Below are 20,599 nucleotides of genomic sequence, written 5' to 3'. Positions count from 1 at the left end.
AATCTGTTTGCTGAGATGCAGCACTTGGAATGAGAGTCTATTTTGGATTATAAATATAATTTGTTGCAAGTTCTTGAGTGTTTAACCTTTTCACGGCTCTCCTCTGTAGTAAAACTGGATATAAATTACATTTCATGCAGATCACATGTGGCATTTTACAAAAAGAGTATTGTGTATTGTGTCACAGTGGTTTTTATTTTCTTCCTTTTTTAGATAAAACTCAGGTTTACTCTCGATGCAGGAAAAATGTACAGTTTTGTTTTCAAAGTAAAGGGTGTTTGAAGGCAATAACATTTTGTACCTGGAAAAATATTTTTGTGATACTTATTACTTCTGCATTAAAAAGAAAACAAAAAAAAGTGAGATTTGGGTGATGACCAGATGTTGCAGATGAACTTTCTGATGGTTGACTAAAACTTGTTATCAGAATGTTAAGGGTTTAAAAAGATGCATACATACTGGCCTCTGTTGTTTGCTGGCTTAAAACTGCCAAGGGCTATGCTGGTTCTGTGCATGCCATAGTTTTTCTAGGTAAGGCATTGCACGTGTGTTATAGAAACACACTGAACAAATAGTGAGAATATTTCTCTTCTCCCAAAGATCTTAATCCAAAGTAAAATTGAACTGCTGCATATTGGCCTATGCTTAGTTCAAGAGGAAGTGTCTGAGAAGTTTGGTTTTTTTCTGGAAAGAACTCAGACAAGGAGACCAAAACTCCAAGAAAAAGTAGCATCCTTCTTTTTACACTCTTTTATATCACTTCTGCCTGGAGGAAGGAGTTCTCTTACATGTATGTTTTATACACTATCAGAGTTTAAATGAGAACTCCTGAACTACTGCCTATATTGCCCTTGAGTTAAAGAGGCCAGAAAGGATTTTTTCATTTATATTTAGTGTCAAAAATGTTTTAATTAAGGTTTCATATTATCTGGATTTCAGAATTAATTAAACTCGCTTTTACTTTATGAAGGTTATATAAAATTATTGATCCTTCCCAAGAAGAACCAAATTATACAGATAAAAAACTTCCTATTCATTAGAAGTTGGATTTTTACTTGCAATATCATAATACCGTACATGGAAAATAAATGGGTCTTCCAACTACTAGTTTATCAAAGAATGATTTTGCACAAGTCTCTTACCCATTTTATAATGAAAGAAAATATAAATATTTAAAAAAAAAAAACGAAACCCAAACCCTAACCCAGATCTAGTCTGAAAATTAACTCACTTCACTATGCAAGTGGGGCATCTGTCTAAGAACCCAATAGATGTTTGCAGCAATTCAGAAAGCAACATGGAAGTTTGAGAACAGTGTAGAGGGGGGTAAAAGAAAAGCCTACACACAGCTGTGAAATTAATACACACTAGTCATATTATGTTGTGTATGAAAGGCCAGAAATGCATAACACAAGCGGGCCAATATGTTTCACTTCCAATTCCACAGGACAGTTTTGTTCACTTACCTGATCTTGCTGTGCTTACTGTAGTGGAAAGGAAGGTTTTCTTTGGGACTCTGTTTTAGTTTACATTCAAACTGTGACATAGGGCTCAAGGAAGGCTGGACTCATGACAGCTTTAAATCATTCCTCAAGCACATCTGAAGATGTTTTAGAATCTCAAGGCCTCCAGAGCTCTTTTATCAGCGGAGAGAAAGAAAGAAATTACTTTGAAGAAACAAAATGTAAAAAAACCTAAATGTAAAGAAACCCTGTAGGCTTTTACATTGAGGACTGAGCTGAAAGATACATCACTGTTTCAAATGTGTTGTCAATGACAGATCCAAGGTATCCTGGAGTGTTTGGGAGAAGGTAGAGAAGATGAAGCAAACCTGCTATTGTCTGAAATATTTTTGAATTTCTTCTTGTGTATTCACACTTTCCTATGTTTGAAATAAAGGAATGTTTTAAAACATGTAAATGCTTGATGCAAATTCTTTACAAAATGTCCCCCAATGATACATAGCTGTATGCTACTTTATTTAAACAAGAAATTGCTGAATTACTTTTCCATTCGGTGAATCCTTTTGTTTTATAGGGGAGGTTGCACCGTTTCAAAGAGCCATGTACTCGTCTGGCATGTGTTGACACAATGTAGTTGGCATTAATTGAGCAATGCTAACTGCTTGTTAATTGAGACCGTTAGCTGAAAATCTGTCCCAAAATTCAGTGACAGTAGTCGACTGTAGATAGACAAGAATGTGAGAATATTGAGCTGAGCAATCATCACAGAAGATGAAAAATGAAATTGAGTGCTAATTCCTGAGTCTGTATGAAAATCATGCTGGAAGTAAAGGGCTGGAGGGTTTTAAATGTCTGTAGCAAATCCCATATGCTTATAGCTCTCTTGTTAGTTCTGCTACCAGTCTTTTAGGTTAGCTGCTGCTGTAGAGAGCTATGCCGTCATGCTTATCCTCATGTATCCCTTATGCTTAAACAGGATTTTCACTTTTGAGTGTCAGATTAGAGCTCATTCAGCTAAAGCAAGAGTGGACAGTCTTGTCTCTCAAGATTTCCAGGGCAATCAGTTGAGATTTATTTTAGTTTTCAAAAACTGTATTAGTTTTTTCAAATTATATTGTATACAGTATTTAAATACACTATGATTGCTTTTCTAAAGTGTGCGTTATTTAAGTGTTGTGCTGCCACATTTGGGGGGAGTATCTATCTTCTTGTAATTGGATGTTCTTGATGTTCGAGTATATTATCTCATGCTGTTTTTCTAATGCAGTTGTTCCTATTTTAAAAGCAAAACAAAACAACTAGTATACAATGTGTGATTTTTCTATAAGAAGATACTCAAGTTTTGCATCTATTTTTGAGCTCCTTACTTTGAAATCTGACAAGTGAAGCACAGAACAATAATACATTGGGGCTGGACACAGTTTCCTTTGTCTGTATAGGCCCTTTGCCAGCGGTTGTGGCTGGGCAGAATGTGAGTGGCAGAAGTTCTTGTTGTCAGTAGCCTGTGCTGTTTTACGTGTGTTAAATAGCTCTACAGCTGCAATAGCCTGGCACTATTGCAGGTTCAGGGAACATTCACCACTGGAGGATGTGATTGTTTCCTGGAAAAGAAACTAGGATCATTGCTGTTAATGTTCCTTCATTGTGAAGGGGCTGTGTCTCTGTAAGAGCACATTGGTGACTGCAGACTCAGAATAAATGAAGTTTTAAAGAAATCTTCTTCTTTTGATGTCCACAGAGTTGCTTTTGTGGGTAGAATTAAGGTTGCTCTGGCTCCTTAACAGTTTTAGTGTTGTTTGGGTGTTTATGATATTTGTGGTTTAACTTTGGTGTATGAAACCATATTCAGTGTGGATTTTGATTCAGTCTAGTTTTTATAGATGGGCAAGGTTTTTCTTTACAGCATTTAAGTAGTTTTGTACTTTTAAATACTCAATCCCTGTGTTAGGCTGAGGTTTTATAATTTACTATGTATTGAAAACATGGCTTCATTTTGCTGAAGAACAAATGTTGGCAAACTTAGTTTAACACAGTGAATATGTTAAAACTTACCACCTTTCTAGAATCTTTTCCCAACTTCTTTAAGCGATGTGACACTGGGGGAGGAAAGAAGCATTAATTTTTGCAGAAGAAACAGAGCTGAAGCTGTAACAAGACTTGAATACTGAGGTGCTTCCAAATTCCTGCTTCAGGTGTTTCAGTTAGAAGCTGCATTCTTCAAAGCTCCTGCATAGTTGTTTCTTAAACTGTAAAGGTCTTTTAATTGTGCTGCTTAATGAGGATTTTCAGGTCCATAAAGATTTATTATAAGGACATACATAAAAATGCTGCAGTCCCGTGAGCTAGCAAGTTGGTAGGTGTATCATACTTCAACCTCTGAGCTCTGTGAAGAAGGCATTGTGTTACTGCTTGGTATAGTTCATCTGGAACAGTCTGAGGCAAAAGATGCCTTATAAATTATGCTCCACACAAAATGATAGAAAGATCGAGTAGAAATAATTATGTACAATCCCTACCCATAGCTAGTAATTCAGTCATGGAATTGGAATCTTTATGTGGTTTGGGGTACCTGGATTTTTTTTTTTTTTTTTTTTTTTTTTCATAAATCTGGCTGTCCTGAATACAGTGTGTGATTGTTCACGCATAAGTTTGTAGTTTAAAATATGTCTGATGGGGAGACACATCAGTGCTTGACCTGTGGCAGTATTTTGAACGGAAGGATGGACTGCTGCTTAAAAATCCTCTGAAAAGAGTTTTCTTTTTAAGCACATAATTTCATTGAAAGATCTAGAACATATCTGCGTAAGGGTGAAGACTCATCCTTTGGTAGATCAGAAAAGAGCGAGTACATCCTAAAGAGCAGTGTTTTAACACTGATCTCCAAGTTTGCAGGGAAAAATCAAGGTGGTATTAAAAGTAACTAAATTTACAGCATGTAACTTGGTTAAATTTGAATCTTTCTCAGTTTAGTTTATAATGAGAATCAAGTTAATAGTTGTAACAGAATGGCATGGTATTTATTGTTTTTCACAGTGTGACATGGGGTGGAGTTAGCAAAACATCATCACGTTTAGCTAATTAAACTGGCCATCAGCTCTAGATCTTTGTATAATAGTAGAAAAACTGTAATCCCAGGCATTTCAACTGGTTGTTAATAGCATGGCAAGCTGGTCAAAATAAGTGTATTTTTTTGTGCAGAACAGGAAGCATACAGCTAGCTAATAGTACTGTGGTACAATGTGTCTTACATTAGTTACATGAAAAATTTTAGTTAAATATGCTTAAAGTGGAATGAGAAATGGGAAATCTTTGCATGTGCTGTAGCTGAATTCATGTACACGCAATGAATTACCCAGGTAATTAAAGTTGCTTGGTACAATGAATAGCTTTAAAAGAGATACAAGGAAATTGCTTGGACTTAAATACTGTAAGTATGTAATTGCAGAAAATGGTATAAATTCGTCTTGGTGTCTGTTGTTTCTATAATGTAAGTTATGTCTTGTGCTGTAACTGTATTTTGTTGCTCCAGGATGTTTTGGAAGTGAGACAGCCCATGTTAATAGGCTTTTTGGTAAATAAATTTTAAAAGAAAACATGAACATGCTTTCAGTGTCAGAAAGCTAAATCATATACCTCCTTTCTTTCACTTCTGCATGTACTCAGGTTGCTGGGCATTTCAGTTTGATTCTTCATTTTCTAGTTTAAGCTTGTCTAATTGGAACTCATTAAGCTGTGTTATGCCTCTTTCAGCTAGATGGAAATTTCTGTCGTCGTTACAGTTCTCCATGGAGATTGGCACCCAGTGATACTATTGAATACATCACAACTATGTAGTAGCTCACCCTGAAGAAACCCAGTTTCTGGCTCAGTGCTCTACGCTTTATGGGCATTCTGCACTTCCAAGAACTCATCATTTCCTGGTGTAAATTCTCACAGATTTTTTCCAATTAAATTAAGTTTACTTTGGACTAACTTCTGTGCAGCTTTTCATTAATGAATTGGACAGTGAAACAGAGTATGCTCACAAAGCTTGCAGATGATGTCAAGGTGGAAAGTGCTGCACCTCTTGGTGGACAGTTTCATAATTTGAACTGATCTCATTAAATTGCAGTACAGTCCCAAATTAAAAAACTGAAATTAATCTGAAGTCTGAAGTCTCCTTTTAGGAAGGAGAAATGAAGTGCCCAAATGCAGAACAATTATTAACAGTATTGTATAAAAAGGTTGTGTACAGTCGCTTAGAAATTCACTGTGAAACTTTGTTCTATGGATGAAAGGAAAAAAACCCGGGGATATAGATTCATCCTGCACTTTAATTGCAGTGAAGTGTGAACTGTCTGTCCACTTGTTTCAGATTTGGAAAGAATGTGCTTGCAGATTAAGTCATATCAGTGAGTTATGCAAAAGGGAATTTTTCATGCATCATTTTTTCTCTGTATCATATGGTACATTCAGTGACCCGTTTAGCCCCATGATACCATAACAGATATATTGAAGCTACATGGTATCTGATTGATTATTCATAATGAGAACAATTGTGAAAAAATTGTTCTCCATATATCAGTTTGTGATGAGACAGAAAACAAGCTGATTTTACACAGATAATTTAAGGAAAAGTTTAGCAAGGATTTTGAAGTGTGTGGATAAAACATACATGCGGATTACAGATCTCCTTAGGTAGAATCTCATTTTCTAAGAATGAGCATGACAACCCCCTCCTGTGTGTGGTTTAATACCTGGTCTTTAACTTCTCTGGTCCCCACTTTTGCACCGCAGTGTTCTGTGGATGGGGTGGGGTTCGGATCAGAAAAAGTAGTAGTAATCTCCACGTGATTTTGATTCTTACTCCCTTACACATCCCATTGGGTGGTCCTCATGCTACGGGTGGTCCTCAGATTGATGACTCAAAGGCTAACTGTGCATCTAAAAAGCCCAGAGCTCAGTTTTGGAATACTCTATCACTGTCAGTGTGATGTTGCTAGGCATAATAGTTCTTCAATCTCATCGTATGGCTCATTCTTCATAGTCAGGTAAGGAGTAAGTATAATCCTGCTCTTCTAACAGCTGAAGTCACCAACGCAGAGGAATTGAGTCTGCTTTTTGAAGATCCCAAGTCTATTGCACAAAATATATACAACTGTTGTCCCAAAGACCTCCTCCAATTGAGGCGTCTACCTTTCCCATATGTGCTCTTAAAAGCTGGTCCAGGTGACGGTCAAACGGGTAGTCAGACTGCAGGTAGCGTTAGTGTGCTTAAGGGCATGGCTTACCTTTTCAGGTAATTTTATAGCTATGTTTTGTTACCGAGATGTATTTCTGACTAGGAAAATATTTTATCATAGGTTTTGAAACTGCGAAGTCTCTCGCACTGCACGGGGCATATGTTATCCTGGCCTGCAGAAATATGTCAAGAGGCAATGATGCTGTACAACGCATTCTCATGGAATGGGTAAGTGAATGTATATAGTGTCCAACACTAAGCTGTTTTCTAAGACATGAAGTCTTTTGTGCAGTGAAAGAGATATTACATTGCCATTTAAGAATCTAAGGAAGGAGGCATTTTTCTTATTTTGTAGTAGCCTGTTCAGTCAGTGGTATATTAGTGATAAAGATTTTTCATTTTGTATGGCTGTATTGGACTGCAAGGCTTGACGTGTTGTTATCCATGCTACATACAGATGCTTTGTAAGGGTGGAAATGTTAGAAATAACCACTGAGGCATGGTTCATAGTTCATAGGACAGGATATTTCCAGAATCAACTTGTATAACTAACTGGAGGAGAATGTACACAGTCAGATATCAAAGACAACCACTATTTGCCCATAGTTTTCATACTATGGGAGATTTCAGAGGATCCTTCTTACAGTTTTCAAAATCAAAAATGTTCCTCTCCTTTGCTAGACTATCAGGCCCAACAGCACTACTGCTGTGCAGTCTGCTTCAATGTTGTTTTTTTCCCTTCCCATTTCTTCTTCCTGTCTTTCATTTTTCTTTCAATTTGTCATGCAAATACTGACTCTTCAATACTGTCTATTCTGTTGTTTCATTGGCTCCTAACTTCACCTCCTTTTTTGAGGGGGGAGAATCTTCTAATGCCCTTTTAAAATTTATTCAGTGCTCTTGATTTATTCCTCCCACAATCATTTACTTGCTGGTAAGGATTGCAGGCTACTTTTGTCTGAGCTTGCTATGACTGTTGACTTCCAGGAGATAATCTGTTGACACAGTCCTATACACTTAACTTGGATAATAAACTGAAGGATCAGATTCTCAGAATTTTATTTCTTTCTTGCTAAAATTAGTGATGAGTATTTTAGCTTTATTTCCCAAGCTCTGAAAATACTTCAGCTGTTCCTGGATGACATGGGAGAGCACTCAGTAGTATTAAAATTTACACATAAGTAGTCTACAGATAATTATAATATTTATTAGTACAAAACAAACAGCATTTATTTACAAGTAAGTATTGCCAAAGAAGTGATGCTTATAATATTGCTAATTTTTGTAACCACAAGTTTCTTCAAGAAAGTCTTTGATTTAGGCCTCCTTCTCTTGCCTAGGTGCTATTAATGATTTACGGTAAAGGAGTGGGAGGGAAAAATATCTTCCTTTCCCCTTCAATACTTCACATAAAAGCTTTATTTTTATTTTTTTTTTTCCCAATAGTTTGGAATTCAAAGAGAATTCCAACAGGGGCAAGCATGGTGTGTGTTGCTTAAAGTTCATCTCTCCGTGTGATATCTGGTGACATTCTGTCTTTCGAATTTAGTAGTCGCAGTCCAGCTAAATATGGCTGTATAGTATGTTTTTAATGTAACTAAAATAAGGCTGGTACTGAGTACCTTTTATTTGAAAAAAAATCCGTTACCTCTTTAATTCTAAGCATATGTCTGAGCACTTAGAAGGCAGTAGGAGTTCAGGAGTACTTGTCTTAATACCTATATTATCTTGCCAAAAGTTAATGAATTGTTAATTGAATGAAGATCACTGAAGGTCAAATTACTTCAGAAACACTACATGTATTTACTAACAGTTTTCAGACTCTAATTGTTCAGAAAAGAATCTCATCTGTAAACTGAGTAGCTGGAAAACCTTCAATGCATCTTTGTAATGGCTTTGTTGTTGTTTATTGAGAGGGACTAATTAACTTTGATTATTGCACTAATATTATGGCACTTTGACAGTCCCTCAGATTTATGACTCTGGGAAAATAAACAAATGAAATGCAGGTGCTGGAGCAGAAAGAATAAGTTATTACTGAACTTTAATTACTTGGAGTGTGTAACCAGGAGAGAATTAGTTGATGAATTACAAGATGCTTAAAATTTACATCAAATTGTAAGCAATCTTGAGGAAAACAAACACAAAAACCTGCCCCAAAGTCAGTTTCTGAAAACAAAGAGACAAAGATTAATTTGATTGATTGATACTAATGTTAAAATATTGATGTAAAATATTAATTTTTAGCTTATAGGTGTAACTACAGAGCAGGAAGTTGTTAATTGAAAATTCTTTCCTAAAATGAAAGAGTTTAAGAAAAATGTCAACAACCTCTGCACATGGTTCAGCTGAATTCTCAACATGTAGCTGCAACTATCCTACTATAAAGAGCTTTAAAGCATCCACAGTATTTTGTCTCCTTTTTCCCTAGGAAAAGGAAAATTATTGTAAGGAAATGGGTTTACCTTCCAATATTGAACCAATTTTTTAAAAAATACAGCTGTGTACGATGTAGTCTTACAAAGCCTCATGTTTATGCTATTCGAGTAGGTTTTTTGGCCACAATAGTGCTCCTACTTGTTATATGTTTTCTTGTAACTTTTTGAGATTAAGTCTCTAAACCAAGCTATAAATACTGTCTTCCTCCAGGGGTGGAAATTTGGTAAACACGTTCCTACCCTTCAACTGAATATCCAAACCCTGTTTTCTTCTAATTTGTGTGAACTGTACTTTTATAACAAAAAAAAAAAAAAAAGAAAAAAATCTTTGGCTGATAGTATTCTAGTGTGTTTACATGTCATAAATGTACTGTGCTGGAAATAAAATTGGCAGTCCTATAATAGCATGTATATTACCAAAAGCAATGTGTATCCTGTACTGGCTTTTCTGTGGGAGAAAGTACTCCCCCTTGAGTACTTATACCTTAGTACTCAAGGTTTAAATGTTCTTTTTTCCTTCTTTTTGTTGTCAGATGCAAAAGCGATTTCTGCTTATTTTGCAAGAAGACTAATTAAAAACAACTGTTATTATTTCAGATTTTGATACAATTGTCTAATTGATGGTCTGTATTAAGTAAAGCCTGAAATATATGCAGAAAAAAATGTAATTCTTAAAAAAACAAACCCCAACCACCACTGCCAAACCACAACAAAGCAGAAAAGTCCTCCAAACGAATCCTACTGTAATGCGGCATTTGAAAATGAAGTATGGCGTCTTTAAGAGTACTTGTGAAAACCATCCAGCTTCTTTCCTTAGTGAGTCTATTTCATAGAATCATAGAATGGTTTGGGTTGGAAAGGACCTTAAGAGCATCTAGTTCCACACCCCTGCCATGGGCAGGGACACCTTCCACTAGAGCAGGTTGCTCCAAGCCCCGTCCAACCTGGCCTTGAACACTGCCAGGGATAGGGCAGCCACAGCTGCTCTGGGCAACCCATTCCAGTGCCTCACCACCCTCACAGTAAAGAGCTTCTTCCTTATGTCAAACCTGAACTTCCCCTGTTGAAGTTTAAACCCATCACCCCTTGTCCTATCGCTATAGTCCCTGACGAAGAGTCACTCTCCAGCATCCTTGTAAGGCCCCCCTCAGATACTGGAAGTTGCTCTGAGGTCTCCACGCAGCTTCTCTTCTCCAGGCTGAACAGCCCCAACTTTCTCAGCCTGTCTTCATACGGGAGGTGTTCCAGCCCCCTTATCATCCTTGTAGCCCTCCTCTGGGGCCACCATTTTATAAGAACAAAATGGAACAGCTAAATGGAAAAACCGAATTGTTAAGATTTAGAGAAAACAGAGAGAATAATGGGAAAAAATAAGGTAGGTGGTGTTTTTGTGGGTTTTGGTTCTCCCCCCCGCCATTATGTTTAAAAATAAAATTCAAACTGATCTTCATTCACTTTTGGATACAAATCTGGAAAACTTTGTTTTCAGTAAGTTTTGTCTGAAGAACCGTTTTATAGAGAGTTTGAGCCATTTGAGTAAGAATTGGCTGTACAAACTTGCTAATTACTTTAGATAACTGACATTTGTTTGCAACCTGCAGTATTCCAGTTATTTTCTTTCTAAACTACAGCACAATTTTGCTAATATTGCGGATAAAGGGAAATTGCCTTATGTAAAGCGTTGTGACAAGTTTTAATGTGACTGGTCTAGCTAGTCTGTCAAATATAATTTTTATAGAGAGATAAAGTGGATTATATTGGTACAATCTAATGTTTTATATAAATACACAGAGAGAAAAAGGAAGAGAAAGTATTTAGAAGCAGCGGATAAAAAGAGAAATCAGTACAGTTTTACATTTGGTATCTCTTGAAAATGACTGTTGTTCATGCAAGATGACGTTCAATATCAATTTAAAACTGATAATTTCTTGCTTGGAAAAGAGGAAATTAGAATTCTAGAGTTATGATTCATTTTAATCAGAAAGAAATTGTCAAACATAAATCTCTCCTTGAGTAGTGAAAAGGACTGAAAGCAGCCAAGAATAAATATCAATACTTTCCAAAGGAGGAATGATTGTTCCAAGTCGTAGCTTAATTGACTTTAAGGCTTAATGAAAAATGCTACAGTGCTGTTTGTACACATAGTTGCTCTGACGAACACTGAAATCTATGATCCAGGAAGAGAAGCTAGGTAATTTATTTTACATTATTATTGATATAATTTTCTAATTGAGTATGAGCAGAATGTTTGGATAAGACCGTGTAGCTCCAGATGTTAGCGGTATTCTCAAGAAAATACTTAAGAATATGAATGAATAAAATATTTCATAAATCACAGCTTCTCTTGCCAAGAAGCTCTCATTTATTTATTCCTGTCAAATAGTCTTTGAAGTAGATATTAAAAGATAAATTGTAAGTTTAATATTTCATAAAAAGTATAATGTTTCTTTTGTAATTATTCCTCAGTGTTAAGCCTGCAGGTACATCAAAGATTAGATTAAACTGTAAAAAGAAAATTTGGGTTTGCTTTATATGTAGAAACTTACAAGGTAGAGATGTGACAAGAGAAGAGAGAATGGCTATAAAGAAAACCAACAAAATAAACATGACTCCTTGCTGTATTCCTTTCCCCTAAAGTATTCCCCACCTAAGGAGTGATTTATATTCTTGCTAATTAGGTAACTGAATGAAATTAAAACCTGATAAGTGAGTCTTTGTATTCCAGTTGTAATCTTGTGAAGCGCAGAAAGATGAGAAGCAAACTGGCCACATTTGCACAGAACACGGGCAACAGTTTTCCTTTGTCAACTGTGTGTGTCTCCTCGAGGAAGGGGGACTGCGTTCCGATGTACTGTTTTGTCTCCACTGGTGTTCTTAGTTTACAATTTTTTGGTATGTGTGTGGAATGCAGACTAGCTCTGTAAAATATTCTTTAGTCTCTTGATAATGGATGCTAATCTTGATGCAGAAATACAATTTCTCTATCTATTGGATGTTAATTTTGTGAGCTTTTTCTGTAAGTCAGACTATTAATACAGGATTTCCATACCAAGACCATGTAAAACTACATTAGAACCAGCAAAATATGTTGTTCTTGGAATTAACGTACATGAATGATTGAGAGAGGACATGATTTGTGGCAGATTGTCAGTTATGGAAAAATCTGAAGAATGTGTAAAAGATGGCTTTGGAGGTATAACAAGTACTGAATGAAGCCACGATCTGTTTCACAGAATTAAAGAGTTTCTTCAAAAGTAATCTCCTCAAAATACAAAGTATTTCAGAATATCATACTGCTAAAGCACACACATTTCTGTGAAAATATTATGTCAAATATTGTGTTGTTATTTTGTAATGAAGAATTGTATTGTTTCAAAGCATGGTGTTCTGTAACTATGTATTATTGGCTCACATGCCATCACAGTGTAATACACAGTCATAAAAGCCTACAATGATTATTTCATCTTCACTCATCTTCAGTGCTCTGAATAGTGACCATGCTGAAGAATCAAGATAAAGTAGTTATCCAAACCTTGCTATGGGGAAAAGGCCTCGCAGGCAGATGCAGCGTCTTTGTATTAAGATAATTGGTAATGCAATAAGAAAAAATAAATCTGTGTCAACTAGTCTCAATTGCAGCCACAGACACTCAAACTAAAGGGAGTTTAGTTGAAGTGAGTTCCACTGCTGAGCATAAGGCTTGTTTTCTTTTTGAGGGTATAATCCAGATCTTTATGAAGTGAAGGAATTATTTAATTAACTGTAATTGTGGTGGAATCAGACCTTATGTTGCTAGCGGAGACTTGATAGTTGTAAGCCCTAACCAGTGATGGTGCTAGAAACAGCTGACTGAGAACAGTATGAAAGTATGGCTGGACTTTGGCCGTAATGTTCCAGAATTTAGTAGCTTCCTGTGAGTAATCTGCTCAGCTGGGACACCTTAAGAGAGTGATGTGTGCTGTGAAGTTATTTTCCAAATACAGATGGACAGTGAATTGTAAATAATAGTAGTCGTAATTTTTCAGTAGTAGTAGCATGCATACACAACACTAAGGAAAACTAAATGTAATACAGTGTGTTAGTATAAGAAGCTGGAAAGCAGGTTTTTTGTATTTCGAACTCTCCTGAGATGTTCTCGGGTGGCAGGTTTTTCTGCAGTTTGCAGGCTTGTATATTGGAATGGTAGCTATCCACATGGTCATGTCTCAACCTGTCAGAGCTATTGATCTTATCAGTGAGAAATCTGTGGTCTTCAAGTTCTTCTAAAACCAGCTGTGAATCAGGGAATGTAGCCACTGACAAGAGCAAGAGGCTTTCTAATGATTTGCAAGGAAATTGCTTAAAACCTCCCCCCTAAAGTTAAAAAATTAAACAATTTAACCAACATCTACATGGATGAGTTGTTAAGATCTATTTTTTGTACACTATAAACATATGGCATGAATTTGCTCTCATTACAGATGCTGAGAAAAGGGAAAGGCAAATATTTATATTACATTCATGTTTTACAGTAAAAACACTGTTCAGTTTGTTTATACAGTTCCACTGTTACAGTTTTTATGGTTAGTAATGAAACCACTGTAAAACAAAGTCTGAATTATATAGCAGATGTGTTAAGCCCCTAACTTTCAAGATTGGGCATCCTTCTGAATACTGATACATTTTGTTAGAGAGCTGATGTGCTGGCTACAGCTAAACTGTTTCATACCTACATCTTCATCTGTAGTTAGTTCTGCACTAATTGTACTAGTTTCTATACTAAAGATAGAGTTTTATTATCAAAATAAATACAGAGATATTTCAAAGTAATTACATTTAAGAAATACAAAGCCAGTCAGTGTGAGAGCAGGAGGCTTTAAAGGATTTGGTGGGCATTTTCCAAACATTTAGGACTTTGTATGGTTTATAACTCCAATGCACAGGGCTAAATTGAAAATGTTTAATTAATTTGATGTATGCTTTATTTCTCAATGTAGTTCTCAAATTTTTTTATTCTGGTTCAGTTAATAGCTGGGACTCAAAATAAAGTGAATTTAAATGTGAAAATGGATTAAAAGGAAAAAAAAAATCTTGTTAAAAAGGTGGTTATATTTTAGCTTTTATTTACTTGAAAAGGACCACAGATGTGTTGAGTCAGTTTTTGATCTTTCCTATACTGTACTGAGTGAAATATGTAATTTGGGTTGCATAAAGCAAAGATCATTAGTATAAATTCTTCATGTGCATGTGCCAATTTACAGGAAAAATTAATGTAAAAAATAGCTTAGGTCCCTGCCCAAGGCTTTTTGATTCTGAACTCTGTGGAGGATGGTACTTTTCATGATACTTTATGCTCACTACCCTCCAGTCACATTGACTTCCAGTGTAATGTTCGCAAGTGAAGCATTTAATACGAAGTGTCCTCAGAACTCTGTTCTTATTTAATAAATGAGGGTTAAGGAAATAGACATAAATATTTTGTAGTGCTTTTTATTTTGTTAAGTTTCTGGTTTATGTTGTTGTCATGTCTTTAAGTAGAGAATGCTTTTTAATGGTGTAATGTAGGTAGTACATGGAGGAGAAAGTTTAGTGATGTCCAGCAAGGTAGAAGGGAATTTGGAGTGGATTAGCACTATAGAATTTTTACAAGTGTAGGAAATAACATTTTTAAAAAGCCTGAATTTAATATGAATGGAGGAACTACTCTGTAAAAGTCAGAAGTCTTTGCTTTCTTTCATCTTTTTCTCAGATATGAGGAGAACCCATATAATGAAGCATGTTGAGATAAATTGGGACTTCTTTACAAACATAGACAGGGCAAGCAGAAAGATTTCTACTAATAATGAAAAATTGGATGCTGGTGGAGGAAAAGAATGATGCAACAGATTAGCTTTATAGCTAGGAGAGGTGTTGACTAAATTATTTCTGCTCTCATAATTCCATTCACCTTCCAGTATTTGATACACATATAAAAAAAGAATCTAAAATGTAATTTTGAAAGAAGTCACAGGATTTTATTGTTCCTTATTTTTTTCCTTAAATCAGCAGAATGTTATACATGGAAATGTTGAGGAGATCTTTTTGGTGATTTGTTTCTTTAGCACAGTCCTGCTATTCTTAATCTGGAAATATGAATCACAAAATCCCTGCCATGCCTAAAGCTTTGTAACAATACAGCTTTAAATGCAATATGAGCTTTTTTACAAAAAAAATTAAGATACTCTCCCCAAACAGAAAAAAAATCAGAATAACCTCTTTAAAACCGTGCTTCATGCTTAGTCTTTGGCTTAGTGGCACTAGGAAATACTTTTACTCAACATTATGAAGAACCTGTCTCTAGCTGTCTATCTTTAAAAGAAATGTAGCCTTTGTACATTGAACTTGAATTTAGCTGGTAGGGTGCAGAGAAGTTTGGTTTTCACTGATACTTTACATATACTAATGTAACTTGGATTTGATTTTTTTTCTGAACCTTTGTGTCTCAGATTCTAAAACTGTTTAGTGTTGTTGACATTGAATATTCATTTACTGTAGTCCAGGTAGATGCATTCCTGCATGAAATGAGTTCTGCTGTCACTGGATTTCTGATTGTTAGTTCTGGGAGAGGAACGAGGGAATTAAGGTGCCTGGATATATATATTTTTAAACCATCTTCACAATTAATCAGATTGTAACATAAACTTGTAATATATTCCATTAATGAAGAAGACAAGCTTAGCTTATGGTAAATACAGTACTAAGTGTTTATAGTGCATTTCATATTTTACATGATTCCCTTTATAATTCTGCTTATCTTTTCATTCTAATTCCCTAAAGGATGTATAAAAGAACCCCTAAAGAGAGTAATTACTGCTCTATTCCTTAACCAAAGCTCCTTTTGCAAAAAGGAATCTGAGCTGCTTTTTAAAGAAGGCAGTTTTAAATAAAAATGCAAATAAGCTGCTTTGTAACCACATTAATTACCCACCTAGCCTCTTATTACCGTGTTTGTATTGTTTGCAAACACTATTTACAGTCGTGTGGAAATTACCATTCCTGGGCTGGAGGAAGGCAGTGGTTGGTAGGTTGTGCTTTGGAACCAATTAGAGTGAACCTTGTCTCCAGCGGGGCTCATGGGAGAAGGCATAGCCTTGCAATGTCAAATAACGGCATTAACTCAGACTGCATGGGCACCGGCTTGTAATTATGTTATTGGCCCTCTTTTGCTTCTGCAGTGAGTTTCATTCTCTGCATTTTAAAACTAACAGGCAGCATTGCCTCTCACTAATGATTTAATATGTACTGTGATAATTTTTTATGAAAGTCGTGGTGAAACCCGGTGGGTCGTTTTTGTCCTCAAATTGGTTCCTTGCCTTAATTTTATAGAAAGTAAGCAAAAACCTAATGTTTGTGTTCAAGATCTCATAGATTTCCATGTAATTGATTTTTCACAGTAAAAAGGCAACTTTATTAGTTGATTTCATTATCAGAAGTGAACAGGATGAAGTATCTGTTAGTATTAGTTGTGAGTAGTATGTTAGCTGGCAATACTTGAATGGTCATAAGTCTTTCAGCACTTTGAAGAAACTGAATGCTTCATAGTAAAATGTAGTCTTATTCGTTAAGTAAAATGCACACTTGTTGCTAACTTCGTATGTGTTGGGTTCTTTTCTTGGATTTCTGTGTCACTTAGGATTATGAAATGGGCCTTTACTCTAAAAATTACTCAGAAATTAAAAGGAATCCAAAGAGATGCCTCAGCATTCATGCTTTTGGAGTTATAAATATTTTCAGATCCCGGAGTTTGGTTTGATGGGTCACACAGTCTACAATGTGAAGAACTGGTTTTTTTAGGATTTGTTTTCTTAGGCTTGTAACCAGTCTGTCAATATGTTAAATGAATCTTCAGTAGGAGGAACTTCTCTTGGTTGAGTTTATGGGAAACAAAATGTAGGGGAGATTATTTTCTTCCTGCTTCTGTACTGCATGTATCTATAGAGATGTGACAGTGTGATAATGTTTAAAGGATACTTGCTGACAAAGACAAAAATGTTAAGGTCTGTATCAGTTCTACTGTAACACTGAATACAGTAGAGTAGGAAAATAGCAACTCCAGCACTGTGTAGTACAACTCTGCATAATTGTTATGCATTAAAAAGAAGAAAAAAGAAAAAGATAAAAAAAGATGCTTGTTGCTGGATCACTTATAGCTTTTTTCAGTGACAAGGGACTAATGTGAGTGCATGAAAAGAAGCACTGACTTGGTTCATGATCCACAATAGCTTATAAAACTGAAGATAATTATCTGGCTTATGACTACAGAGCAGCATAAATGGCATAAAGATAGCATAGATGGAGTTCAACAGAAATACAGAAGACATATAGAAAATAGGCTTGATAGGTAGAGTGCTCAAAAGATACTATTAATTTGTTTGCTTCTCAATGATATTTCTAAATCTTTTATTACTATGAAGCCAAAGCATTGTATTTTTTTGCTTAGCTTACTGTCTTTTCTAATTTCTTCTCTTCCTTTAGTTCCCTTTTATCCTGATAATTAGCTTTGGAGGTGGTGAGTTGGGGACAGAAGAGTACTGACCTTTGCATGATCCCCTGGACTTCCCTTCAGTATCCTGTTACTTTATCTTTTACCTCATTTTGTGATATTTAGTGCTAGCTGTGAGAAATTGCACCACGTTCTTTGAAAATCTCCATTTCAGCAATGCATGATGAGAACTATTGTTTATCATTTGTCCAAGGAGAAACTGTGCCAAGTGGGGTCCAGAATGGTCATGGTTCTTTAGGTAATTTCACAAATAAATCATTGAAACCTTTGGTGTGTCCCAGACATTATCTTCATATGAATAAGATGGTTTATTTTCTGCTTGTTTAACTCAGATGTTAAGGTATTAGGGTAAATAGACATGATACCATTGTGCTGAAAATATATGGTGCTTTAATGAGAGACTTTAAACCTAAGGTATATCAATGTGCTGTTATTCAAAAGAACGTATATTTATCTTATTTATCAAAAGGTCTGTTTCCAAAGTCCTCTGAAAATACTAATTTTCTGTTGCCTTGAAGAGTTTTGGATCAGACCCTAAATGTCCATATGCATGAAGTTTGTTTCTAAGGGGCAGGGCTTTAGGTATATGTCTGCAGCCATTTATCCGCACTTAATTTGCAAGTGTTGAGATATCTGCTGATATCTGCCGTAATTTGTGTTATTTAATGTCAAACATTCAAAAATGATTGTATCCTCACGTCTTTCTTTCTTTATTTATTTAAATCCAGAACTGTGTTACAGAGATTTATTATAGCTGTGTTGAGGGAGTACACACAAGATATAACTACCTGTTCATTATGAGGTGATGTAATTTAAAAAAATCTTATTTAGCTCTTTTCTGGTTTATGTCTTGGAAGGAAGCATTTCACATGTGTGCTTTCCCAATTGTGCTGGAGGGGAAAGAGTGCATTAATCCTGAATGCAGTTTGTCCTGTTAAAAGTAATTTTGATTTTCACTCGTGACTTGCCATGTGAGAACTCTGAACCGTGACGTGAACAGGTAAACGCTTCCTTTGTGTTTTCTAAACAGCAGCTCTTCTTCCTTTAATAGTACTCTATTGATAGGGGATGCTCATAATGAAAAATTACATTGAAACCACAATCTAAATGTTCTGATTTTTACACTAAACCACTGTTAGTTTCATCTCAATGAAGATATTTGGTATGTCATTTTGTAGAAGCAGCAGTGTGTTAAACTTGTTCTTTCTCCTATTTTATTTGAGGTCATTGAGATACAGCTTTAACTTCAGCAATAAACTTAGCCTATCAAATAGAAGTATTGAATTAATGTAACGAAAGGAATGTTTGGAGTAGTTTTTGTTAGTTTGTTTTTTGTTGGAGCCGTGCAAAACAAACCTTGAACCACTTAAATAAATCTTGAGTAGCCGATCCTAGCATGTAAGGGAAAATATAGCATAAAATATATAACTAAATACTTTTGTATTTTTGTAAGTATGCTTGTCAAAACTGTTGCTATTTTATTTTTGAGTAAGAAAATAAATCAGGATGTCTTTACTTTAGGCCTGTACTTTGCAGATCCCTCTTTCAGGTCCTCTGAATCCTTACTAATATACAGGTGACAACTATGTAATTTTTAGGGTAGTTCTTGGTCTTTCAGTTTTCCCTAATTCTTATAGGGGACATATTGTGATCTGTAGTTCAGTTTTAACTGAAACATCTTTAGGTCACCTAGTCCTTGGATATTTGTTGGCTGTGATGACAAAGAGCTATTTCTACTTAAAGGTCCTAAACACACTGTATTAAGACACCTCCAAAGGAAAACTCATCTGAGTTTTATGCTACAGATTCTTGACAACATGGTAGAGTGATGAGGCATATCTGACCCAGCTCAGTTGTATTGGTAAATGCAATTTATGAAGATGCAATTACATTGCTAAGAAAAAGCTTAAGGTTAATATCCCTTATTTTGCCAAGGTAGAACTGAAATAAATGCGTCTCGCTGATGCAAGCTTTAAGCATTCTTGAAATGCTATCAGAGTATAATTGTAATAGACACTGCTAGGAAAGTGCAGCAGGTACAAATCTGGTCTCAGCAGATGAATAAACACTTTTTGTTTGGTTTTAAAAGAAAGCTTACAGATGACTTTGTTTCCTTGCTTTCTGGAGAATCATCTATAGTCTGATTTCCCAGTGAACCAAGTCATGCTTCGTCACTGTATCTGCCCTTCCTTGTCTAATGACTTCTGTTCCCATAGAGATTTTAGAAGGAAATTTGTTTAGAAAAGGATAAAGATCCTTAGTATAATCAGGTTCCTGTAAGCACTGAGCTTTGTGAAAGGATAAGTATCTAGTCAGTGGGCAGAGCTGGAGTACTTTATGCTCTTAGATATCAGAGAGGCCTTGAGAGTAAGTGGGAAAGAAAGTACAGGATGCAGTTCAGAGAAAATTTCCGTCTGGACTTGTTTTCTCCCATGGTTCATTGGGTGTTAAGTTCTCACAGAATTGCTAGTCTACTGTGTAGAAGAATGACCTGTATGCTTCCTGCAACCTCCAAATAGGACATCAGGAGAATTTAAGTGTTGGTGACCCTGTCTGTGCGAGGGTGACATTTATACCCTTTGTGGTCAGGGAGCTTTCAATTTTTACTTGGTTATCCCATCTTATAATTTTTAGGAACTGCTCATTAATGTAGTCGTGTTTAACATGTTATGGTTACAAACAAAGACGTGAACGTATGTACTTGTTTCTAATTAATTTGTGTAATTATATTTTATAATCTAGGTGTTTGCAAAGCAGAACGTGGTACACCCCATTTACTGTCTGCTGTAGCTAATAAAAAATAATAGAATGAAATAAATCTTGAAACTAACTTTAATTGTAAGTATAGATTAGTTGTAAATTATGTCTTTGTTATGTTTATTTTTAATTCTGCAGTGTTGCAGGTTTGTAGAGCATACCAATTAGCATAGTTATTCAAAGTAATGATGAGTTAATT

At 35.6% G+C, this 20,599-nt stretch overlaps 1 protein-coding gene across 4 annotated transcripts in view; it reads left to right on the top strand.

Annotated features, from left to right (window-relative positions):
- Positions 1–20,599, top strand: part of WWOX (WW domain containing oxidoreductase) — a 521,778-nt gene that overhangs the window by 23,356 nt on the left and 477,823 nt on the right. For all 4 annotated transcript variants that reach the window (XM_030471280.1, XM_030471282.1, XM_030471281.1 and 1 more), the window contains exon 5: positions 6,806–6,912. In XM_030471280.1, coding sequence (XP_030327140.1) covers positions 6,806–6,912 — 107 coding nt within the window. The remainder of the gene's footprint in view (positions 1–6,805; positions 6,913–20,599) is intronic.

This window comes from Strigops habroptila, chromosome Z (assembly GCF_004027225.2).
Source record: "Strigops habroptila isolate Jane chromosome Z, bStrHab1.2.pri, whole genome shotgun sequence".
Lineage (NCBI taxonomy): Eukaryota > Metazoa > Chordata > Aves > Psittaciformes > Psittacidae > Strigops > Strigops habroptila.
Note: the sequence above shows the minus strand (reverse complement) of the source record. Positions and strands in the feature narration are given on the sequence as shown.